The sequence below is a fragment of the Pundamilia nyererei genome, unplaced genomic scaffold, assembly GCF_000239375.1.
Source record: "Pundamilia nyererei isolate P.nyererei 1_Seehausen unplaced genomic scaffold, PunNye1.0 scaffold00147, whole genome shotgun sequence".
Taxonomy (NCBI): Eukaryota; Metazoa; Chordata; class Actinopteri; order Cichliformes; family Cichlidae; genus Pundamilia; species Pundamilia nyererei.
The window spans coordinates 965,422-991,326 of NW_005187548.1; the positions used below are offsets into that span (position 1 = coordinate 965,422).

Here is a 25,905-nt window from a genome sequence, read left to right on the forward strand (position 1 = left end):
TTATGGCAACTATCACACATTTCATTGTTTACATATTAACTTTAAGGTTCATTTCTTTTTACTTTGTTTTTTGTTTTTCATAAAAGGGCCCATGTAGCAGCTGTTTGGCATCTTTACACTTTAGATAACAAAAGACGTGAGAGGTCTCCATAGTAACCTTTGTTACCCCAAAGCCTAGCAGGCTTCAAGGTGACTACCAGTTTGATTGCAGTGCCACCCTGTGGACATCTTGATATACCCACACACTTCTACGTTTTAAAACATTTAGTGTTTAAATTGGCTTTATTTGGTCATATCATAAAAAGCACGTGCAATAACAACAAATTTAATGACGACTCCATTCCACACCGCATTACCAGCTTCCCTTACCATTAGAACTGGAGGTCAGCAAACTCAGCGCTTAATGTTAGGTGGTACCACCTGTGTTGGTCACCCTCTAAACAGCTTTAAAACTGCAGCAACAGACACTGGAGTAGATCAGAACTCAGGTTTATTGATTACGTCACCAAATGCTTAGAAGATTACATCACAATATTATGTATAGAACCGTAGATCACTTTCATTTCTATGTATCTTACATTGAAAACTTTACAGTCTGTATTTTTTTTTTCATTTACTGTATATATTTATATATATTTATATATTCCCTAGATTTAGGGAAGTAGACATCCATAGTTGCGAGGGAAGGAATGCTTTTCAAAAAATATTTAAATGCACTTTAAATAATTACATACATCCTTCTTTTAAAAAACAAGGCATGGAACAAACTCGAAATGATCCAGGATGCAGAGATGCTGGAGCCTCTGTGGATGCAAGTTTTGGTTTTGCTCTGTCAAACTAATGTGGAAAAGGGTCAACACTAAAGGGAGTTCTAGGCATCCAGTGCAAGTCGTTACACTGTGTCATGTTAATACCTGAACACACTGTAAAAAATAAAGATATGGACAACTCTAGTATTCTAGTCCAACTGATGGATGTGTGGAGGTTTTATGAGTCCACTGTAAAGCCAGGAGAAGTCGACCCCAGTGTAAGGCTGACTGGGTCAACACACGAGGGAATGCACAGCAGAGGGAAGCAGCCAGTATATCAACCACCCGTACACTGTAAACCAGCAATTATCCAAACAATAACTAAAGAAAGTGAGCCAAATAAATATGTAAAATCTCATTGATAGGCAAGAGGTGACAAACGTGACGGGATGGCCGTGTCACACAGATCTCCCAATTAAAGATCGCTGATAGTGTTATAAGAGGCGCAGATGGGTTTTTCCTGCAGTTGTGAGGTTCAGCCTTTTCAACAACCTCCTTGATATTAACACAGATATGAGAGTTCAATAATGCTTCAGGGTTGACATTAACACAAGGAACTTATTTTGATTAGATCACCTTTTTTTCTTTTCCCCAAACAGGCACAGGTGGCCAGATTTCATCTTTTACTAGAACAAATGCAAGGAAATCAAATTCAATGAGATTTTTCATTTCCTTTCAGCATATAGACATTTTTCTTTTTGTTTTAAAGTATTTAAAAAATTAGGCAGGAAAAAAAAACGCTCAAAATCTGTGAAAGGGTTTGCAATAATATCAATAAATTATTTGTTTACAGTTTTTTCGAGATGAGAGTCAGGGGGATGATAAATGACTACAGTCAGCAGAGAGTGCCGGTCACAGTGCTGTTCATTTCCGAGATAAAGAGGACGGCCAGGGGTCCGGGCGAAGGCGTTTCTGGCTGCCGAGCGCAGCCGAAAACAGGAACACTCAATGCAGAGTCCCAGCAGGAAAGCTTGTCTTTATCAGCCATCTGTGATCCGATCCAATCAGAGGTATAGTGTCTCTCGGGAGCTGTGTCCACCTTCTCACCAGCACTCGCCGTTTCCCTGTTCACCTGCCTTCTTAGGATGCGGGAGTCCGGGCCGGCGCGCCCTCTGGATGAGCAGCAGCGATGTGGAAGACGGAGCCGATGCGCAGGAAGAAGCGCCTGAGGACGGCCCGCAGCTCAGGGATCAGGTCAAACTGCATCATCTCACACAGGTGGGGGTAGTAGCAGGAAGCGTGAGGCTTGAACTGGAACAAACAGGAGAACATTTAACTAAAGACTAAATGACCAAAAAAAAAACCAGTGTATTTGGAAAAATATACAAAAGGAGAGGTGGTTGCTGACCACTACGTTCACAGCAGGCTGTTTAATTAATATGTCGACAGTGATGCATGTTTGTTCCTGGTTTTTTCCTGCCTTTAACAACAATTTCACGGAATTATGAAACTTTCCCAAAACGCAAAGTAGGGATTGCATAAGAAAGCGGTGCCGGCCAATCCACTGTAACAATACTGGTCTAGTTTTTGTTGATGCAGTGGTTTGTTGGCTGGCTGCACGGCGCCAACATTTCCTACTACTTGTGGCTGCACGGTTCTGGTTTTGGTCTAAAATGACCTGGAAAGGCACCTCAAGTCATGCGCTGCCATGAATCGTTGTGCACATTCTCTAAATACATAATTCATATGTACTCACAAAAATGACATGAATTCAAAAAGATTGAACTAATAACATATTTTTGCTTTTATTGTTATTCAATTCAGTGGGGAGGACGCAGCGCGAGTTGGAGTGTAGCACAGGTAAAGCTTTACTGAACAAATACTTTATCTAACACTAAACTACTACTAATACACTTTCCCCAAGTTGTTACTATTGTGTATTTGGAGGTGTACTGTGTGTGTGTGTGTGTGTGTGTGTGTGTGTGTGTGTGTGTGTGTGTGTGCGCGCGCTCCTGCCTTGTCATCGGGCAGCCGCAGAGTCCTGGTGAGCAGCAGCATCAGCAGGCTGTTCCAAGCCTCTCTGTGGCTCTCTGAGGTCAGACTGATGAAGTAGCCCAGAGCTTCATTACACACCCTGAGAGAGATGACACAACACAGACGCACATAGACGATTATGACAAACACAAAGCTGTCGGTATCAGCGTTGCTACACGAAACTGATTATCAATCCGCATCATCTTTATCGATATCATGATGATAAACGTCTCACATGTGTGTTCTTGATGCAATACATGAGTCATCTCTTACAGCGACAAACACGATGAGGTGATATGTGCCCGGCTTTAGCGTGCCAATATATTACACGAAATGCGCACGCAGAGTACATTCATAAATTTATAATGAGGTATGAGCTGTGTGTCAAAACACAGGAACAAACAGCAGCGCTGCCCTTTCTGCCAGTGACACACTCGGTGCTTATTTATCCAAGGTTTAACATTTAACCGGTGATGACACACAGGAAACACTGTGAGAAAGTGCAGGAGAGTGCTTCACTCACAGCAGCAGGCGTGTCTGGATGTCAGGCCACGAGTCCTGCAGCTGAGGGTCCGAGTACATCCTGAACAAGATCCTGAGGCTGCAGGCCAGACTGCTGGTCTCCTGCTTCAGTAAGTTGGGCTTAGATTTCCCTTTAAACCCTGAAAGGTCACCAGAGAGATGACAGCTGTTAAAGCAGTAACAGAGGCTTGTAGTTAAGACGTGCTCACTGCATATCACGGTTTCCTCCACACTGCCTTTCCTTTCTGTATATCTATTGTTTATCAAAAAAAACAAAGGAAGTGAAAATAACACTGGGCTGGATATAACATTACTCTTCCCATAATTTACTGCTAGTTCTCTATTTAATGTAAAGCTATAAACAAAGAACCTTCTGAACTCTAACGTGCACAGGACAGAGAATCCTGGGGGCTTTCCCTTGGTTTTTACCTGCCCTCCAGAGTGCCGTCCTCTGTTCGTTATTGGAGTTGAAGTCCTTAGCAAAGGTGTGTGACTCCAGCAGGCAGTCCAGCAGCTTGAAGAGGTGTGCGGACGTCATGTGTCTGTACATGCCCTGATCTGGACCCGACTCAGCCTCCGACTCCTCCAGAGCATCCCGCTGGCAGGAGGAAAAGACTTTAGCATATATGATTTTATAATAGTTTTAAAAATAAGGCTGTACAAGGGGACACTGGTCATTTCTTGTCCCTAGGCCACTGGCGGCCTACTGAAACCATCTGGGACTACGTAGACACTTAATTGGATGAATTCGAGCTAACTACAAATTTTTAACAAAACAATTTTTTTCCTGAAACATTTGTCTGTGGCTGCTCCACCTTATATTAAAATTGTAAAGGGGAAGAGCAGGAATACATTTTCACTCTCTTTTCTTTGGTTCACCTCTTCAGCTCATTCGGGGTTATGATTTTGTGATTACGCAAAAAAGTGACACATTGATAGAGTGGGTGAGGTGCCAAGCTTTACCTGCGCAGCAGCCATATTATCAGCATCCTCCTTCTTGCTGGTGGCTGGGTAGAAGACAATGTTGTCGACGGTCTGTATTAATTCAAGCTGCACGACACATTTGATCAGCAGGCCTGCAAACAGCCTCTGGTCTGAAACTCCTGCAGCAGAGAAAAGTATAAAGGTGTGGAGATATGAGCACTGGAATTCATGCTGCAATTATTCATTTTACAGATTGAATAAAAAAGCATGCGCTCGTGTGCTCACTGGCATTGCTTCTGCCTTTCCAGGTGTCGTCACTGGACATCTGGCTGTGTCCTCTCTCGGAGAGCGCTCGGTCGTAGCTGCTCTGTGACTGAGTGTCGAAATCAGCATCCTGGAAATGTACAGGAGCGACAAAATACACCATGAACACAGACACAGGTTAGTGTCTGATATAGTGGAAACTGTGTGTAAAGGAGAGTTCTTTTCATTGGTTAAAAGTAAACCGTATGAAGCATGCGCAGAGCTGCTGCTGTGCATAGTCATCGTTTAGTCACAGGGTGAACTTGATGCGGTTTTTTGTTTCCTCTTACAAAGTGTTTTGCGTCAGCTGCTTCCTCATCCTGTCCAGCCGGTCGCCAAGTCAACAAACTGGTTTGGAAAGCAAAAAAACCACAATCATGTGACAGCATAAACACAAGAGTAACTTTTACATACACCAAGTTGTGAATCCCCATTAACTCAGTGATGCCATCTTTGACACTTCAACTGAACTTGAGTATAGAGGACCAGCACTCACGCTTGAGGGCTGGTGTTTTGGAAGATCTCCAGCATACAGGAGCATGTGATGTCCCACACCTCGGGGCTGAACTTCTCCCCATTCAGGATCACCAGGTTCTCCAGGCAGTTTGTCCCGGACCGAGCCAGCTGCTCGTTGTCTGCAGAAAAAACAGAACAACTTCAGAACGCATGTGCTTCACACACACCGGTGCGCTGCCTGTCAAAACCTTAAAGCTGTGCATGAAGTAAAAACTGAGGAGAAAATTCTGCCCGCTCCAAGGTGAACCTGTGCGGCCTAAGAGGTTGACAACTGTAGTTTGAGCCTGGCTGGGGAGCTTTGTTTGCATCTCACCTCTTTATGTGCCACCATTTTTATGAGTTTTCTTTAATAAAAAATAAATAAATAAAAAATCCCAAAATACAAAAAAAAGAAGACTCACTTTTATTTCATTTATTCATGTTCATACACATATCTGAAATATCACCTGCTCTAACTCTGGGCTGTGAACATAAAATTCTGAGTCTCTGTCCATTAGAGAGAAAAAAAAAAAACGCAAAACTATATTAATTCAAAACCATGTGATTTGCAGACTCTCTTTGGCACCTATGGATGCCTTTCAGCAGCTCTGCTAGTTTTCAGACATCTTTCTGCAAGTCCCACTCTGACCCTTTACACTTTATGCCTCTGTAAAGTCTACTGTATCCCTGTTAAGTTGAAACTGCTAGCCATCCTCTTCCACTTATCCAATTCTGGGTCGCGGGAGTGCTGGAGAGTCTATCCCAGCTGCTGTAGGGTGAGAAGCAGGCTACAGTCTTGACAGTCCTCGCTAACTGCATGTCACTGAACCCCCCACAGAGACACAGGGAGAACATGCAAACTCCACTGCCCTGACTTGAACCACTGACTTTGTTATGTGTCCACAGTGCTAACCACTATCCCAACACTATTTCCCAAAAAGCAGCAATCCCTTCAAGGTAAATTTTAATCATAGGGAAGAGAACAGAGACAGGGAACCTAATCTGATGAACAAGTGGCACATAGTGAATGGAGATTGTGTTGGTGTGGCCAAAATACACCTTGTGTCTTTTCTACTGTTCAGGAGAACTCAGAACTTTAACAGTAGAACTCATTACTGGTTGCAGCTGGACCCGGCTCTGATCACAAGTAACCACTGTTGACCTGAAGGTCAGGTCAGAAACAGATGATGTTTACTAACTATCAATTGGACAGAGATGGTAGCTTATTAGAAACGTTTGCAGAGGTACATGAGTAGAAGAGCTTGAAAATTTGATATTTTTATGGGTGTAGTCCCAGAACTCTCAGTTAGTTGGAGTTTAGGGTGGGGATAATACTGACAAACCAAACAGGTTCAACTCATTAATGTTCCCCCTGCCGCTCTATGACAGCTGGGATAAGCTGCAGCCCCCTTGTGACTCTTAAATGGTTGATAAAACTTGGAAGATGGATTGGTATTTGTATGCTTTAGGAGAGTTTTTTTTCCCTCATCAATAAAATAATCCAAAGAAAATAAATGTTGTTTCAGAGGGCAGAGATGTTCTGACCGCTTAGTATTCTTCCAACATGTGAGATATATCATCAGGACACCAGCCTGTACACCTAAAATAGAACAGGTGTTAGCGCTCTGCCTCATGAGCTTTAAAGGTTGTTTGTCAGGACAGAGGCGTGTAATGAGCGATGACTATGATGAACACCTACCTTGCCTGACACACCACTGGAGTTGGGTGAAAATGTCAGCCAGTAGGATTTCACTGAGAGGCTCATAAAACTGTGTGAACACGTCACAGATGGCATACAGGGCATGGTTACACGTTGTCGTCATCCACTCAGTTTTCTGGAAGCAAACAATAGAGGAGCAGGGGTTTTTCTTTTTGTTTTTGTACTTTTTTTATTGCTTTAAATCCTCTGTACATAAATAGCTGAACAGCTGAAATCACACACAGCACTGACCTCTGTCTGCTGTTCGGGAAGCTTCATGTTGTCGAAGATGCGAAAGACAATTCGGAAGAGGTCGTGCCACCAGTGCTTCTCGAAGGTGTGACCGTAACTCTTCATAATCTCAAACATGACTGTGAGACCTCTGTCGGGAGAAACGGTAAACGTCAGTTTTACTGCATCATGGCGCAACCAGAACAGAACTGTTACGGTCTATAAAGTGCAAAAGATGCATTAAAACAGCTGCTCCAACATTGTGAGTCTTTATGTAAAGATCTGCAGTGTGACAGAAAGAATAATACTTGGCTTGGTTTGTTCCATTTAGCATTTATTTATACATCTAAAGTACTTTGCAAATATATGACCTCCATCTGATGGACAGTCTGACAGTCACATGCGTTCCTTCATGTTTGATCACATTACTTGAAAACTGTGTGGGTATTGTTCACTGGTAGGCTCAAGTTATCGAAAGAATAGAAGTCACTGGTGGAATGAGGCTCTTTGTTTATTTGGTTATTTAAAAAAGAAAGAAAAGTACCCGATAGACTTCAAGGTTTGTCTGTATTCATGTGACAATCCTAGCAGTGTCTTGTGTGTTTTTTTAAGCCCAAAGAGCGAGTATTCAGCTCTGACTCCTGGAGGTTTGGGGTGGATCTGTTAGCTGTGCGTTACACCCTGAGCACTGTATTTTTAGTCTATATTTGTTTACCATTTGGAAAATGTATGACTGTGAAAAGCCTTGTTTCCTTAGCAACTAGCACAGAGTATTGCATTGTAACCACTGAAAAACAGCCAGCTATATTAATTTTTTCTTTTTCGTATGACTGGGCTCTGTGTCGAGTTAAAGTGAGCATTTTATCTTCATGATCTCTGCACAGATTTATGGGTGCGTTTTATAGTTGGGTCAAACTCTACGACCTGGTGCGGACATCCAGCTTGCAGCGGTTGATGATGCAAGAAAGTTCAAACAGGATAGGAAACCAGCCGCGAACCCAAACCCGGTCGCCAGGGGCAACATTCATGTCGTCACTCGTGTATTCCCTCAGGGCCTGCACATGGACACAGCAGGAAGTCAAGAAATGAGGGGGAAAAAGGAAAAATAAAACAACAGAGTCAAGAACCAAAACTGGTGTTTTCCCAGCTCGGGCGGTGAGCACCTGTGGTCTGTCAGAGACGTATTTAGCACAGTGTCGGATGAGTCTGATGGCCTCCATGCTGGTGTCAGGAAAAGCCGCATTGCACACAAACTCTGACAGGCACTTCACTGCATCCTGGAAGGAGTCGATAGCAGCTGCAAAGTGCTCCCGGAAGGTGTTCACTGATAAAAGACACAAAAGCATGCAAAGTAAGAATGATAAGGTCCTGATCTGAAATCCCTCTTCTCCAACTAAAGTCAAAGCAGCACTTACACCTCATGTCTCTGTCAGATGAGCACTTGGATGGTTAACATCCTGCTACCTTGTTATTATTATTGAGTAAACATACTCACAGACAATGTGGCCAGTGGTCTGGAAGGCCAACTCCACTATAGTCTCATCATGGTCCGACGCTGCCTGATGAAACACTGAGAAGATGTTCTTCCAGCCTGAACGGATGTTTGCCGCCTGGGAGTTTACCATCTGAGCCACACACCTGATCACCATGTCTCTGATAGTGGGGGATCTGAGGGGGGGGTTAGAGCTGTTAGCCTCACAGCCAGTAAGCAAACTGCTACTCCTCTTTTATCCATAATATCTGATGAATATAAGAGGTTCATGTAAACCACTCTGAACCCTTCTTACTTCAATAACCTTTTATGAAAACGAGAAAGTACAGTTTCACATGACCCCATAGAAGCATTCGCTACCTGTTTTTCTTCATGATGTGCTCAAAAGGCCTCAGGAAATCTTTCTGGAAACGGAAGTTAGCCAGCTCTCCCTTCTCCAAGAACTTCATGGACAGCTGTCTTAGTGAGTCCACAGCAAAGATGGCAACATCCTCATTAGGGTTACAGCCCACCTACAAGGACACACCATAGATAGCTATCAGTTCAGTTCTGTTTTACAAAAATACTGATGGTGGCAAACACGACAGGACTGGCACCTGCTGCTGAACCCACCTACTTCAAGGTCTCATGTGTTGAGCATTTAGAGATGCTCTGCTGCAAACCTTGGCTGTAGCAAGTGGTTACGTTTGAGTTACTCTGGTCATTTTCTGACCGTTGACATCATCATCATCATCATCATCATCAAGGCATTTTTACCCAGAGAACTACCGCTCACTGGACATTTTCCTCTTTTTCAGCATAAACCCTAGAGACCACACTGTCTGGCATCATCAACAATGCCCTGCTGAAAGCCACTTAAAATCACCTTTCTTCCCATTCTGATGCTGTGAATGTCGGCGGGTTATCTAAATCCACTGAGTTGCTGCCATGAGATTGCCTAGCTATTTGCATTAACGAGCAACTGAACAGGTGTACCTAATAAAGTGGCTGTGAGTGCAACTCTGAAGCAACAGATCTTAATATAATGACTGAGATTAGGGGGTAATATCAGTGCATAGTGTCATTAATGACAAATGTCAGTCTTGAAAACCGTCCTACCGAAAGACAACGTCATTGTCGGCACATTCTGTAGATACACAAAATTTGCAGGCAAACAACAAGAACTGTGGCGGTAATAAATTTGTATCATCAAGGGTTCAAAACAGGACAAAAGGCGGTGCACAGAATGATGGCAGCACCACCCAAAGGACACTTCAAGACAAGCTTTAAGGCTCTGCACTTGATAAACATTTTGAAATTCCAGCTGTGTGGATGCTTTGAGACACTGACCTTGTTGAAGTGGTCACCTATGACCTGCCAAATTCTGGACCACTGCAGCCTGATGCGGTTCATGTTGTAGTAGGAGATTTCCACAATCTTCTGCAGGCTGAACATCCTTGGCTGGTGTGCCGAGGCCAGCTCGTCCATGGACACCGCACATAGCCACCGCACAAAGTCCACTGGAAACAATTAAATGGGAAGGTGCTTTGAATTATTTTCTTTATATCAAACATGAAAAACCAAACGGGGATCATTTACACAGCAAAGTAAGACACACTCACCGATGGCATTTCCATCTAATCTGGTGGAACCAGTAAAGATCCTGCAAACATCAAGTAGTTTTAACATTCAATCGTTATAATGGACAAATGATGTGTGTGTGCAGTGTCTGAAGACTCTGACTCACCTGTCTACAGCTACCACCACACTCTGAGAGCTGGTCTCTCCTACTGACTCCTGAATATGAGCCATCTGTCTCTTATCTTGACTTCCCACCAGGTTACCTGCAACAACAAAGACATTTAACACATACTTATATATACACACACACACACACACACACACACACACACACACACACACACGCAGGCAGCCCATAGACACACCAAAATATGTTTTAAAGACCCAGTTTGAATGCAGCATATGTTCTACGTAATCCATTGTATCCTACCCAGGCCCAGGGGCATGAACTCCTCTGTGCCGGAGGGTAAGCCTTTGATGCCACCTTCCCTGTCCCGGACCACCCCTGAGATGTAGCGCGTCTTCACCCCTGTCCCAATCAACTGGGCGAGCTCCAGCTGACTAATACACCTCAAGATCTACAAAACAGGCATTAAAACAATAAAAATACACCATTATAGAGACATTTACGAAGAAACAGCCTACATGCAGACATTAAATTACATCTGTCGCTTGTTAAGAAATTTTAATTCGCACCTCATGCCAGGAGTTGCCCAGGTAGTTTCCATCAGTGTGGGCCACAGTGATCAGAGTCTTAATAGTGTCAATGTTCTTCTGCTTCATCTCTGTGATGCTGGAACTGGCTGTCAGGAGGGTGAATCTGGCCAAAGCCTGAACGTACGCATCTCGCTCCAACTGCAGACAGAAAGGGAGTGAACACATACTCGTGTTTTCACGCTGCCTGCACTGAATTGCTTCCAAAGGAAATATTAGAGATATGATCATACGTGAAATATAACCAGTTAGAACAGTTTTCTACAAACTGTGTGTAAACATGAGCAGACCTGCATACTGAAGATGCATGCGATCCTGATGGCACACCGAATGCCCTCCAGACACAGTGATGCTACCTCAGGGTCGTCGCAGTCCTGCAGGCCCACGCTGAACGCAGCCAGCAGTGGGGTCCATGCCAGCTGGAACACACACAAAGTAGCATCTCATTTTACAAGTTATATCAGTTTCTTACTTGTTATTAATTTCACAGTCCTCATCCTAGTTGCAATATTAGTGCCAATGCTCCAGGGCATCGTCTGATATAATTTAAGGTGTTAAATATAAATCTGGCAAGAATCAGCACGGAAAGATGGTTGAAATCTGGTTTTCTGCTAGGTCACAGTAATGACAATGCGCTTCAACAAACAATTTTTGTGTTTTTATTGAACATTCTCAGTCCAGATGACTGATGTTTTCATTAAAGCTTCATTTTTGTTAATTAGGCCTTTCACCTCACTGAGCATTTTGCATTGTACCACCGGTGCTACCTTCGCTGTGTGCACACTTTCAGTGCAATCATGGAACTTCATTCTTTATTGATTAGATTGGCTTTGGCTGATGTTATAAGTCAACTGTTCCACATTTCATTTCCTAACTCAGCATGTGAATGCTTGAATGAATATTCCCACTGAGCAAGAACAACACGGCAACTTTTCCTTGGTTATGCAAATGAGGAATCAATTAGAAATACCTTAAACATGGGCCTGACGTGCTCCAGGTGTGTAGCACTGAAGAAGGGCGCCTGAGCATGGCTGACCGCCTCCATTAGAGCTTTGGCAGTCTTCGCCATCTGTTCCATCTCCATGTTGTAGAGCAAACGACGCTGCTTCTCACTGGCCACACCTGATGGAAGGTCGACTTTAATGTTTCTGACTGATTAAAGATGCGCAACAATAAAGCGTCACTACTGTTTCTGCTATTTTGGTGAGTAATCCTGGAGTACTTACTCTGCTTGGTGGACTTTGGAGTGATTGAAAACTCTTTGCTCTCCTTCATGGCTATCTTCTTGCCTGCAATTTCATCATATATGGAGGACAGATACTCCTCTGGCAGGTCCTTACTGTCATTAATACCTCGGTTCATCTTAATGTACTGCTCTTTTGTCATTTTGTTCTTCACCTATGTAAACAAAGAAGATCAGGGCAGACAGTAGGAAGGGATTCATTAAAAGGAACATCTAATTGCATATAAACAGAACTTAACAAGAACATAGACTATTTCTACTTTTCAGGGAACATTTGCAAAGCCTGTCACCGGTTACTAAAATGTAACATCAAAAATAATTTTCATGTAAATGAACAAGTTTCATCATATACATATCTGGAAGCAGTGACCTTAGAGGAAGTGCTTTCTAAAGATTCAGTCTGAATATTAGTGCAAAAGATACTTTAAGAATGATCATCCAGTTAGAGAATATCTATAAGAAAACATTAAATAGTCAGATCAACAGAGTGACTGAAAAACTTGAAACTCGAAATAATAGAACCTTATTGTATATTTTAAACAATATTATGTTTTAGTGATTACACTGTGGTGGACTGTTTATGGCTGAAGTAAAAAAAAAAAAATAACTTTTTCGTCTGCAATTAGGGTATTTAAAAAAAAAACAAAAGAGTTAGTTATAGCAGATTCTGCAGGAAACACAATACACCTTTGTTTTCTTTGTCTGATGCTGTATTACAGTCTCTGGCTCTCAGTCTTCAGTCTGCATGCATCACTGCACACCATATTTCTCGCCTGCTTCTCTCAGAGTTTAAATTTCAAACCTAGTTTCCTCTGTTACGGCGGTCTGTCAGCAGCAATAATTTGGGGCAGTAGCTATTTAATGAAGGCAGCGTTAAGCCAGACACTGCCTGGCACAGCACCCACATTCATTTGAATGATGCTACTACAATGACACAACGGAGCTCTGCGAGCTAAAGGATTGGGCTCTGCTTGATGGGACAGCTCACAGTGACAGCTTGCTTGAGTTTTAAAATCTGGTCATGATCCTCTGTGCTTTGAATCCTGATAACATGTTAAAAATGTTGAGTAATGCTTCTTTTCTTCCATTTTCTCCACAGATAACCTTGCTGTCCTTCAATAAACAACAACACAAAACTGTCTCTTACTCCTCAGTGCCTACAGAAGGGATCCAAGTCCTTAATGAACATTTACCACAAGCAGTTAAATTGACTGTGTGACAATGACTGGTGATAATATGAGTGCAAGGACACAAAAAGAATCAACAGTTCTCACCTGAGGACTATGCAGGTCTGTGGTGAGCATAATGATTGAGTATGCCAGCACGTACGCAGTGTCGGCACTGGCAAACAGAGTTTGTCTGCAAAGGAGGACGCATACCAACATTTAGTGGTTGCTCTGTTCTATTTAAATGCAAACTCCAGAAATAAACAGAAGTAAATCTTTCAAGCACAAATATATTGACAGCAACCCGTGACAGTAGTAGGAAACAGTGGCTCTTACCCCTGGTTACACTCCAGGTACCGAGCAGCAAACTTCTCCATCAGCCTGTCGATCTTCTGGGCCTCCCCTGGCAGCCTGAAGCCTTCCAAGAACATCCTAAGTGCAGAGACAAAGTCCCGGCCACAGAAATCCAGCTGGTCCACGTAGCAGTACATCACTTCTTTGTTGAACTTGATGTTCTCTCCCAGGAACTCGCCTACCTGCGTCTGTGGATGCACAGACGATGGGGATTTACTAACTTGAATTAAGAATGCAGCAATAAGTGTGCAAGTCTGTAAATCTGTGTAACTCTCACTGTGTCCAGTCGGTCTTCCTGGTGGAGGAACTGGGCGATATCCTCAGCTTTAGGACCCAGCATGCCCTGATCCTGCAGGTACTGGATACCACGCTTTGGCTTCTTGTTGAAGCTGCAGGAAAATAAAATAAAAAAAATCGACAAAACTTTTGAGTGGACAAGAACAAGGGGAAGTGCAAACATTGCACGCAGGTCCATTCACATCGTTAGCTTCATAGCATAAGTGCCTAAGTCATTTTTTTGTGATGACATAGGCAGACGGACAGGATGATGCAGCAGTGGTAGGGGAGTAAAGTTAGGCAAAAATCTCAATTTGACCAAAAAATGACTTAGGCACTTATGCTATGAAGCTAACGACATGTTAAACCACAAGCAGGCTGAGAAAAAGAGCTCACAGTTCAATGCCGTGCTCAATGATGTCCTTCTGCTGTTTTATGACCTCGTACTGCTCTGGGTGGTCTGCCTGGGATACAGCAACACTGGAAGAGATGGTAGAATCCAGCGAGCTGATGCTGTCCCGACGTCCCGCCAGCTGCTCTGGGAGCTTCAGCTCGGCCCCCTCGCTATCAGACGGATGCTCCTGACCTGCAAACCCAACGCACAAGAATAAATGCATCTAAACTACCTACTCTGATTTTCATTATTACTACATTCACTTTGGAAAAAATCACTTACCCAAGTTAGCTTGAAGGTTTGGATTGACATACATGTCTTTGCTCCACTCCACCATACATTTAAGGATGGACACCAGACACTCCAAACCCTTTTTACGTAGACTCAGCTCCTGTGGAACAATACAAGCTCATGATTATGGTCACACGCTCATATAATATGGCCTGCAATGCTATAGCTAAATCCTATAGACCGGACACACCCAAGTCCAGAGGATAAAGCTTCTGGGTCTGAAATACCTGCAATTTTACTAATGGCCAGCAGGGGACAAATCAAGCTGTGAATACAGTCTTTGAGAAACTGACCCTACTTTTCACTTGATCCATTACATCGCCATGGGTGCCATCTATGGGCTACATCCTTCTTCTCTAATAACACTATGGCTCTGCCTCCTTACAACTACAGTTTTTAATAACTAGGCTGTTAAACATAACTCTGAAACACTCAGGTGTTGCTAAGCAGAGAGATCCTACTTTGGCACAGATTATCCTAATGAAATGCAACACAGTGCACACATACCTGCAGGGGTGTCATCCCGAGCTCCTGACCACTCCTGCCCTGAGCGATCTTGGACAGATCATTGACAAGACGCTCAAAAATGTTGGCAGCATTCAGGTCACAGTCGTAGTTTACATATATGTCAACAACACACTGAGCATCTGGGAGAAAGGCAAAACGAATTAAGAAAAACATTTCAAAAAGGTTTTTATGTCATATGTCTTGAAAAATTCTGGACTGCCTTGAGCAACCCCTCGCTACAATAAAATGCTTAAACTAATGCTGTGCTAAATTCATTAGTGCCAACTGAAATAGCAGCTAAATTTCTGCATTTGATGAAAAGGTAACAAAAACCCAGAGAATGGCAAATCATCATTTATCAAGGCTATTTTGAGACTTGCATTTCTGCTACCACTTCCTACTGCTCTCTGAGGTTACAGAAATGTCAAGCCTGTGCTCTTGTTAATAAGCGACTTTCAACTACATCTTAGTCATAAAACTTAAGTATAATGAACTTGTATCAGTGGACCTGTACCTGCACAGATGCGTGTTAGCGTCTGGATAACCATCCACTTGTGCTCAAAGGAGCTGGTCGACGTCTCCAGGATGGTCAAAAAGATCTCTCGGAAAAACACCTGAATCGAGGAGAATGAGATACTCAGGCTTTAAAGATATAGCACCTGCTGTGGACAAATGTCCTTCAAGGTGATTAAATTAACTTTTAAATGAAGATTTTTTTGTGCCAATCGACTCAATCCAGGAGACAATGCATATAACTATCCAAGTGTTTTACCTCAATCTGCATCTTCAAGTGGACTTTGAAGTGGGAAAGCAGGGTGAGGAAGATGGCCAATGAGAGTTCGAAGACCTCAGGTACAGAGGAGACGCCATTTTTGGACAGTGCCACACACAGATACTGCTTGATGGCATTCACAAACATCTCGTGGGTGCGAAACACTGGCCCGGCACCCTGCAGCACGGAGAGCAGCAGCTGCAAGGAGACAATCTTGGACCGCAACTCATGAGACCTGCAGATTAGAGGAAGGGTAAAGACACAAGTTCATACACGTAAACGATGTATAGTTTAGGGGTTCATCTCAACCTGGTATTTGATAAAGGCTAGGACGCCTTCTCTTTAATCTACCTGGGCTCATTTTACTCTGCCCTATTCACACTGACTGGCCCAGCAACTAATGTTACAGTAATTAGAGAAGACAGGGTCACAGCAGGATGGAAAAGGGTAAGTTCACTCTGCAGAAGCCAGAGGCGGTGATATTTTTCTGGGCAAACTACAGTGTGGCAAGTAGATGCTAAATAAAGTGTCAGGGCAGGGGATCTAATGATATCATCATGGGGATTACATAAACTTAAAATTCATAATCAAGCATCCAGGTTAAGTTCAAATATTATGTGACAATGTCAGTCAAGTCATAAAAATGACTCACTTTGGGTCTGGAGGGCCATCAGCAAGGGGCTTCATGGAAAGCTTACACAGAGAGCGGAACACCAGAAATGCATCTTTTTGCAGGATGTGAGAGAAGCGAGCAGCGTTGTGGGGTCCCTGCAGGGCCTCAGCATCCTGAGACAGATGAAGAGAGTTAATCACACTCTATACCATACCTTAAAGGCAACAAAATCTCTAATTGGTCTAGCCTCAAGCCTTTATATACTAAAAGAGGCTCAAAGCAGAGCACAAGATGCTACATTAATGTTTTAAATGATAGCTTCATTTAGGGAACAACTTTAAAACAAAGCTCCAAAAGCAGAATCGAACTGAAACATAATAAAATCCCAAAGTCGAGAAAAGGGCCCAAGAAGCTTTAAGAAGATGTAAATGCACACATGGAGGTTCCGATTTAGTTTGTTTCAGTCACACTGCTTAACTTTTTTTCCTGAATTAAGAAATATGCTATTCACTCGGATTTTAAGCGAGACTGCACACTACTAATGAACATCTGATGACACTGACACTGCTCACCAGCATGTCTGTGGAGGACAGTGAAGACCGGTCCTCGATGATACCATTCATCTGCTGACCTTCTGTTCTGACTCTGGGGGGAGCCACCTCTGTCTGCTCGGTGGCAGGGTGCGGTGGGTGCTCGCCTCCTGGAGAAGAAGCCAGAACAGACGTTTTCAGGTCATTGCAATGACAACTGAGCAGACTGTGAAGAACAGAAGATGCAGGATACACTAAAAAGAGAATAGGAATATTGGAGGAGTATCCCACCTGCTCCAACATGGGTCTGTGTTGGCTGTTGCTCTCCCTTCTCTGCTGGGTTCGAGTTGCTCTCTGGTTTGTCCCCTTCGTCACCTTGCTGAGCTGCTGTGGGAGAAGTCTCAGCACCCTCCTCCTCAAACACTGAATCTGACATAAAGAGATAACTGAATTTATAGATTCAAAGGTTCAAGAAGCTAATCTGTTTGAATCATTGAGGATTTTCTTGAAGTGCTTCTTAGATTTGACTTTTATTACACAAACCTGTTGATGGTGTGACCTGCTCTGCTTCTCCATTAGGTGGAGTATTTTCACTCTCGACTTCCCCATTGACTGACGGTGTGTCTGGCTCTTGGTCCTGGTCCAGATCAGGGGCTGGAGATGGGTGTGTGGAGCTGCTGGTATTGGTGGTGAGATCTGGAGTACTCGCTGCCGGGGATGGGGAGTTCTGTGGCTCAGGAGTTGACGTATGGTCAGACCGGGGGGAGCCAGACCTCCGGCTGCTTGGGACAGGAGATGGATTTTGCTGGGGCAAACGTAGGCGCTCCTTCTCCTGCTCCTGAGCCTCCAAAGCCTGTGGAGGAGGGAGACGATGAAGGGACTCCCTATAGTGACACAAGCTTATCAATCCTCGGGTTGGATAAGCTAAGACATTTAGACATTTTGACACAGAGTAACTGTTGCAACAGTCTCAGGTGGTCGAGTCTAAATGCATTGAATGTAGTGTTATCAAAGTAGATGTGACATATTATTTATTTATATATATATTTAATATTCATATTTATTGTTTATTTTGTCTGTCTGCCACAAGTAGGACAAATGAATGCTTGGGTAATGGTACAAGTCTTGGTCGTGTTTTTCTGGCCAGTACACCTCACAGCGACCATGTTCAAATCTCCTGGCTGCGCTCAGTTTTCATGTTCTCCCTGTGACTGCAGTTTAATGGATCTGAGGTAGTTAAAGTGGATAAATAAAATACTCTACACTGTGGCTTGTAGTCTGAAGTGCTTTGAGTGGTCAATAAGGCCAGAAAAGTGCTATATAATTTCCTGTCCAATGAGCAGCTAATGGGAAGCTAATTATTACAGACTAATTACTGTTCCTGCCTGAGACAGGACAACGTTACAGCTGTTTACAGCTCATTAGGTACACATGGCTTAACTGTACGGACTCTGGTTACTACTGCAGGTAAGGCTGAGGCTTCTATAATTAAAACTGTGATGACGACTTATTTTCAGTGAATCCAACACTAATCAGTACAGTGATCCTTTAAGCGAGCACACAGTGCCCTACACTGTTTAACAGAGACTTTACTTTTCGAACAATAAGATTAGAACTTCAGGCTGCAACTGTTTTATGAGCAGATGAGCAGCAGCGCTTTGTAACAGTGTTAGACTGACAGCCTGGTTTTCCATGCGGGTGAAGATAACGTTGAGCATCTGGGTGAGGGTGGCCTTGGCCGTGGTCTGGTTGATGAGGTTGCGGCTGGCCAGGTAGATGTTGTAGCAGGTCCTGACGGTGAGGAGGACTGTGCCCTCGTGGATCTCGATGTGCGGGGAGGTGACCGTTGTCAGCAGGGCCTGTACAGACAGAAGAGGAAGTTGAGACTTATCACACAGGATGTCTTATTCAGACCATGCTGCTGAATCATCGCTGGACTTCCCTACTACAGCTTCTCTACTCGTCTCCTCCATATTTGGTGCAGAATTAAAGTCTTTAAAGGCAGTTTCACTTGATCAGTGTAAATGGGCTGTAATGACGGTCAAGGCTCCTTCTACAGTTTATGCAATCAAACAGATGCTGATAATCTGTCCTATAAACCTTTTGTCAACAGTGATGAAACAGATTCCTTCTTACAGTAGACTTTGTCCTTTATGACCAACCAGGATGTTTATTTCAGGAGGTGGGCGGAACCTCAACAAGCAGCAGCAATGATAACCTACCTTCTAAAATGCAAATATTAAGAAAGATGAGAAAATATAAAATGATGTGTGACATATCATGGGTGAGCTGACATCATCTTTCCTATAACAACGGTCCAGATACATAAGTTTAAAAAATATAATGACAGACATCTGACAGTGTTTAAATAAGCTAGGGGAAACTTGGAACAGCAGGTATTCTATTCATCTTTGTCTTTTCTTTGATCCTGAAATGATGAAGACACAAATGTGTCTGCAGTTTTACCTCAATAACCAATCCTCTCTTACTCCTAACTCACATTAGAGACACAGCATAGAGAAAGAAGCCTTTGAGCTTGGCGGTCTGGGCTCTGACATGTTAGTAAACAACAACAACGACAGCTGGATGATCTGAAGGCTGCCAGATGTGAGGTGAAGCACTGGGTATACCTTGATGATCTGTAGCTGGACTCCCTCATCGGTTTGTGGTCCCTGGAAGCAGTTGCAGATGGTTTCCACCAGTCGGTCGATCAGCCTCTTCCCAGGAGTTCTGCTGTCCGGAGCGTTGCCTGTGATGTGGCCGTAAGCAATCAGCTTCTGCAGTGGCGAGAGAGAGTGTGTGTGGGTCAGGGCGGCAGGGTGTGGAATGCTAGAGGTAGTGTTATTCCCCTTTTGGATACAGTGTTGTCCAAAAGTCTTGAGCCACCCCTCATTGGGAAATGGGTGCAAGGACTCATTGAAATAGTATGCAAATATAAATGAAAAGTTATATGTGGGACTTTTGACCAAAACTGAACTAAAGACAAATAAAAGAAAAAAAAAGAAAATTGTGGAATTTAAAAATCTATCCTGACAGCGGGGCACAAACGAATGTCGTTTTTCTTTTGCTAAATGATTAAAATATTCACAAACGGATTTAATCATTTATTATGAAAGCACGAAGTGCAGTTGTGCTAGAAATGATAATTATTTGTTTTCAAAATCGACTTTTTTCCTACTGTCTTTTTTTTCTAAATACCAAAAACACCAAAACTACAACGTTACCCCATTAATTGGGTTGCCAATAGGTAGATATAGCGCGTCGCTCTGTAATGCAGACATATCCATCTATCCATCTCTCATTTAACCATTAATTTATCATGAGTTGAACAGTCCATCCATCCATCCATTCGCTTCCGCTTATCCTTTTCAGGGTCGCGGGGGGCGCTGGAGCCTATCCCAGCTGTCATAGGGCGAGAGGCAGGGTACACCCTGGACAGGTCGCCAGTCTGTCGCAGGGCCAACACACAGGGACAGACAACCATTCACACTCACATTCACACCTAGTGGCAATTTGTATTATTCAATTAACCTATCCCCACAAGCTGCATGTCTTTGGACGGTGGGAGGAAGCCGGAGTACCCGGAGAGAACCCACGCAAACACGGGGAGAACATGCAAACTCCACACAGAAAGACCCCGGCCTGATGGTGGAATTGAACTCAGGACCTTCTTGCTGTGTGGCAACAGTGCTAACCACCGTGCCACAGTTCGATCCCTATATGGACCTGTATGTAGCCACCTCTTTATACAAACCACTGGTATATGGACGGATGAACAGACATCAACCCAGGTTTGTTCATCCTTTCCTCAGTAAAGCTCCAAATACATTTGAAAATGACTGAAGCTATGAATGTTTACAACTGAAAGAGATCTACACACACTGTGAACTCTAAACTATATATAAATATAGATCAGAGATCCTGTGTCAAATGTGAGCTGTGGAGAATCTGGAATTTCCCCTGGGATCAATAAAGTACCAGTTTATCTAGCAAAATGCCTTTCTCTCTCAAAATCTGTCTGTGTTCATTAAGCACTTCTATATCTACACGTTACTGTCCACAGTTTAATTTGAATGTTGCAATTAAGAACCTGTGTAACAAACAAACAGGTGTTCTTTACTGATCACTAAGCAGTAAACCTCAGTATGTACGAGCAGTGTACAAGTGAAGGGTCATATTTTGGACACAACCATGAGCCCAAATACCTCACATGATGTTAGCACCTCAATAACTCAGAGCACATAACAAGTTTAAAGAAAAAGAAAGGAAGTCTGTGTTTGCTTGCTTAGGCTGTTGCAAGTCAGTACCTTTGTTCCACAAAAGCAGAGTAAACGTACTTCACAGGTTACAGCTGGCACAACAATACAAGTGTAGCTACTATGAAAGTCTCCTGACATCTCCGATTGTGGCTCAAGAGTTGGGAGTTCGCCTTGTAATCGGAACGTTGCCGGTTCGAGCCCCGGCTTGGACAGTCTCGGTCGTTGTGTCCTTGGGCGAGACACTTCACCCGTTGCCTACTGGTGGTCAGAGGGCCCGGTGGCGCCAGTGTCCGGCAGCCTCGCCTCTGTCAGTGCGCCCCAGGGTGGCTGTGGCTACAATGTAGCTTGCCAGCACCAGTGTGTGAATGTATGTGTGAATGGGTGGATGACTGGTTGCGTAAAGCGCTTTGGGGTCCTTAGAGACTAGTAAAAGCACTATACAAATACCATGCCATCTCCGTGGCGCATGTGTGCGTGGAATGCAGAGCCATTGTTCTGCGTAAATGTCAGACATTTTACCTTGCAACCTCCAGTTGGGTTATATAATCATTAAAAAAAACCTTGCTGTGTTTTACTTACTGCATGCATAAGCACAAGAAGAGTGAGAGTGACAGGTGTTTGTGTGTGTGAGTGTGCGAGAGAGAGTGAACTTTAACCTGCAGACAATCCAAAGAGGTGCTAACTATCCGGGGGGACTTAGACTGACACGCCAACTCAAAAGGCAGCACATATTTATCAGCCTCGATGTAGTTGGCTCTGGGCGGGACCACGGTACCATCCCTGGAGGAAGGAAAGGAGAGCAAACAGCTGAGAGACCTGGCAAAGCTGCATCAAGAGCAGATTTCTATACACGCAATGTATAGAGTGTAAGCTGTGTAAGCTGGAGATCCTCAACTTCATGATAATGACACAGATTATGTGAATAATTCAAATGTTATGTCAAATCTCTTATTCTGCAGTCCTATTATCATAGTCCAGAACTCTCACAGCACAACGACATTCAGTCGAACAGGCGGCTCGTCTACGGCAGAAGGCACATTGCATTGCAAACACTATCCCATAATCTAAATAAAAATAGAATGCAATGATTTCTAAATCATTCAAACTCTATATTAAAAAAAGCTGCAAAAAAGACATCATATCAAACACACAACAAGGATTTTATTTGTTGTCCCAACACACCCTTGCTCTGAATTTCATGTCAGCAATATGTTTCAATAAACTGAGACGGAGCCATTAAAGGACTGGACAAGTTCCACAGATCTTTAGAAAAAAACTTCCCTGATGGAGTAATTGTGTTAATTGCAATAAGTAAACTGATTAGGTATAAAGACAGGATCCCACAAAGGCTGATTCATTTAAAAGTAAATACAGAGGGAGATCCAATGCTCCACGTATTTACTGCTAAATTAAAGTAAACGTTTCTTTATGGATTTTCTCGTCTACAGTGCAAAATATTAACAACAGATTCAAAGAATCCAAAGAAGTCTGTTAGCAACAATATTAAATTGCTGTGACCTTGTAGGTCAGAAATCCTGCAGTGGAAATCACAACATGGACTCTTTTTGAAAATGAACATGGCTGCAGGCTTTTCCAGAAAGTAAAACAGAAATGTTGGCTGAGCTACTTTGAGACAAACAGGACAAAATAGTAAACCATCCTGTGATCTGATCAATCAATGTGGAGGTTATTTTTCAAAATGATGGAGTGCAGTTGGATTAATCCTGAACAACTGAGGAGCTGAAAGTCTGTACCAAGCAAAAACTGGAAAACAACTGGTCACTTCCCATATTTCTTTCAATAAAATGTCATCTTTTAACATTTGATATGTTGCCTTTTTACCATAAGGAATAGATTTTTTAAATACATTGTTTACAAGCAGTCCTACTATTGCATTCAAATCACAATGAAATTCACAAGCAATCCTTATTTCAAGTTCTTACCCAAAATACCAAGAAGAAGGAAAAAAACTTTCAGAGAAAAAGAAAGCTTTGTATTTAGGAATACTCACTTTTGTTTCTCCAATTCTTCCTTGATTTCATCTGTTAGAGGAAAGCACAGGAGATTAAATGTTACTGAGGTCTGAACGCTCTGCAGCACACTGCTGCCACACCACACCGCTGCGTGACTCTTGATCCAGGGGTTACTAAGTTGAGCATAAATTGTAGTAGCATTATATGCTACACACAGGAAATTAGTATGTGCAACACTCACTACAAATGTCATAATCACTATTCTAGACTAATATACTTTAAATGGTGACAAAAACATACGATTCTCCTTCCTTTTCACACAGTAAGAATGTGATGTGAGGTCAGTTCATTCCTCCAGTGTATAAATTAGTACTACACATAAATATATAAAAAGGTATGAATAATACTCACACGCTTTTTTAGTCACGTGGCTGCTGCTGACAACGATCGTCTCTTTCAGCATACCTAGTTCATCATTAAATACAGTACCGTGCAAAAGTTTTGAGCCACCACTGAACCCTTTGTTTGTTAAGACACTTAACACTGACCAGTGACTTATTCAAGCATAAGAAGGCACCTAACTCAAGGGCTGAACTAGCTTTTTGTCTACACATGACAACTTAGCAAAGAACCGGTTTTAAATTGGGCCAAAAACACAATTTGTTTTCATTTCTTTAGGGGAATCTATGAAAAATGCCAATGATACCACAGTTTGACAGACATAACAAAGAATTATTGCACCAACAATGGAATTCCCACAGAACTATAACCCAAAAACTTTGCATATTTCACCATGTTGTGCATTGTGTCCTTAAAGGATTTGAGGAAAGTTGACAAGTAGAGGACAAAAGAAGAAGGCGGAGGGCTAAAAAATAAACAGTATCTGACAATAATGTCCTTAAGAAAATGAGAAATTGCAGCACAGACCTGACACAAGACCTGAGAGATACACCTGACCCCAGCCCTTCAGTTAATCCACCTACTGTTTGCTGAAGCCTCATTAGAATTGGTTTAAGTGGAAAAGGCTGCCAAATTACCCATATCAGGACAGAAAAACAAACAATGGAACACTATCAGTCACAGACTGGCCTCCACAAAACCCGACCTAAACATTATTTTTGGAATGTGGGATGATCTTGACAGAGAAGAGATCAAAAGGCAGCCAACATCCAAAGAAGAGCTTAGGAATACGCTTCAAGAAGCCTGGACAATTATTCCCAAAGACTGGTTAGAGAAATGCCAAGAAAGCTCGTCTAAGAGAGTTGAGAGAGCGTGGAAAAATAAAGATGGTCACAGCAAATAGTGACTTTTAAGCTCATGAGAGTTGCACAAACTCTGTTTCCACCTTATATCCTGTAGTTTTTATTTATGTTTGTGCAAGTTTAAATTGCTGCACCCATTTCCCATGCAAAACATAAAGAAATGAGGGGTGGCTCGAGACTTTTGCACAGTACTGTATAAACTAATGCAAGACAGCCTAGCTTTCAGAACAAGGTATTTGTGGCAGTGAGGGGAAAAAAAACTGAGGTATTCATGAGACTTGCCTAAGGCCACATTGACTGAATATCGGGAACACACTAAACACAGCCGTGAGGCGTTGAGGGAACACGTGTTGTGTTCAAGTGTCACATATGAGAGTCAAACACGGCCAGAGAGCACACAGAGCAGCCCCGCCTCGCCCACCACCACTCAAACACGTCCTTAAACTGCCTGCACCCTAATATTGTGGCACAAGTTGTTTCCCCAATTTCTCAATGACCTAGCAAAAAAACAAAACAAAACAAAAAAAACCCGACAGAGACAAGCACCTTAGAAAGCAACACCACACTCCGGGCAGCTTTTAATGTCTTTAAGTCCAATAAGACACTGGTCGCTGACTGTCACACAAACAGGCAGAGCAGTCTGAGCTGAAATACACACAGCAGTGCCGTAATGAAGTAAACAGCTCGGCGTGTGCAACACTATCTGTGACTGGGTTGAATGGAAAAGAACCAACGTCAGAATATCCTGGAGTTAGGTAGCGTGTGTGCGTGTACAGCCGGACCAGGCTGTCTGGCTAGTTGACAGTGCTACGTACAAGACAGGGATTGGTCTGTTTAACTAGCTAACCTAGCTACAACTAGCTAACGTCAGTTAGCTACGTTAGCATGTTACCCTGCCGATGTCCGTTTAGAATGCGGCTGTGGCCGGATATCAACATAACAAAGGTTATAATTGAGAGTGAGAATGGTGTCAACACATAATTATCTGTCTGTAAACATAAACGGGGAACCAAACACGCGATAAAGGCCATTCAGTTGCTAACGCTAGCTAACTGGGTATCTCTACCATAAAGGCAGACCTCAGAGCGAAATGTTTCAATGCAACGCGACAGAAACATAAGGCTCGGCGAGCCAATGTTCATAACAAACCCACTTACCTAGCGCCACCTGGCAGGCTTTACGCAGCTGGCTGTGCTGGCTCCTCTTCACCTCCTTATCCGAGAGGATTTTCTCCAGCGCCCTGGACAGAAACATGCTCTTGGTTTTGCTGTTTTCTGCCTTCGACTGCGAGTACTGCTGCTGCTGCGGTGGCCGGTGTTGTTGCATCTCTCGATCTTGTTGCCGCTCCTCTCTCAGGCCGTCATCTTCGGCCTGGTCCTGCGAATTAGCAGGTGACAAGGAAAAGCTAATGAAAACCAGGCTATCACAGTACGTCCAGTAGAGCTGCTACCTCAACTCAGCGCCGCCATGCTGGGTACACGTCATGTCACATCACGTGATTCTCAGCTGTGTGGATTTTGACAACGGCACCTCAGGTAATCG

The 25,905-nt window shown here is 43.2% G+C and overlaps 1 protein-coding gene across 1 annotated transcript; it reads right to left on the reverse strand.

Annotated features, from left to right (window-relative positions):
- Positions 1-473: 473 nt before the first annotated feature.
- arfgef2 (ADP-ribosylation factor guanine nucleotide-exchange factor 2 (brefeldin A-inhibited)) lies at positions 474-25,899 on the reverse strand. Its single transcript, XM_005744656.2, has 39 exons — positions 25,521-25,899; positions 23,140-23,170; positions 21,785-21,908; positions 19,500-19,646; positions 18,549-18,728; positions 17,413-17,722; positions 17,161-17,298; positions 16,912-17,039; positions 16,379-16,512; positions 15,727-15,961; positions 15,469-15,568; positions 14,955-15,094; positions 14,439-14,547; positions 14,159-14,348; positions 13,764-13,875; positions 13,469-13,674; positions 13,241-13,325; positions 11,950-12,121; positions 11,694-11,845; positions 11,014-11,142; positions 10,706-10,864; positions 10,440-10,587; positions 10,176-10,272; positions 10,051-10,091; positions 9,779-9,948; positions 8,810-8,961; positions 8,453-8,625; positions 8,121-8,281; positions 7,882-8,012; positions 6,979-7,108; positions 6,727-6,862; positions 5,029-5,167; positions 4,823-4,880; positions 4,515-4,623; positions 4,269-4,408; positions 3,735-3,903; positions 3,307-3,445; positions 2,766-2,883; positions 474-2,060 (listed from the first exon to the last, which is right to left on the reverse strand). Exons 1-39 carry the CDS (start codon positions 25,687-25,689, stop codon positions 1,890-1,892), a joined length of 5,532 nt encoding a protein of 1,843 aa, XP_005744713.1. The 5' UTR covers positions 25,690-25,899; the 3' UTR covers positions 474-1,889.
- Between the last annotated feature and the right edge of the window lie 6 nt (positions 25,900-25,905).

Bases quoted from the DNA above. Each gene is read 5' to 3' on its own strand.
- arfgef2 (XM_005744656.2), bottom strand. From the start codon at position 25,689: ATGCAACAACACCGGCCACCGCAGCAGCAGCAGTACTCGCAGTCGAAG. The intron at 8,962-9,778 runs GTCAGTGTCTCA...GTGTCCTTGTAG, and splicing joins TAGGTGACCACTTCAACAAG to GTGGGCTGTAACCCTAATGA. The intron at 4,624-4,822 runs GTAAGAGGAAAC...GTACATTTCCAG, and splicing joins CAGCTGACGCAAAACACTTT to GATGCTGATTTCGACACTCA.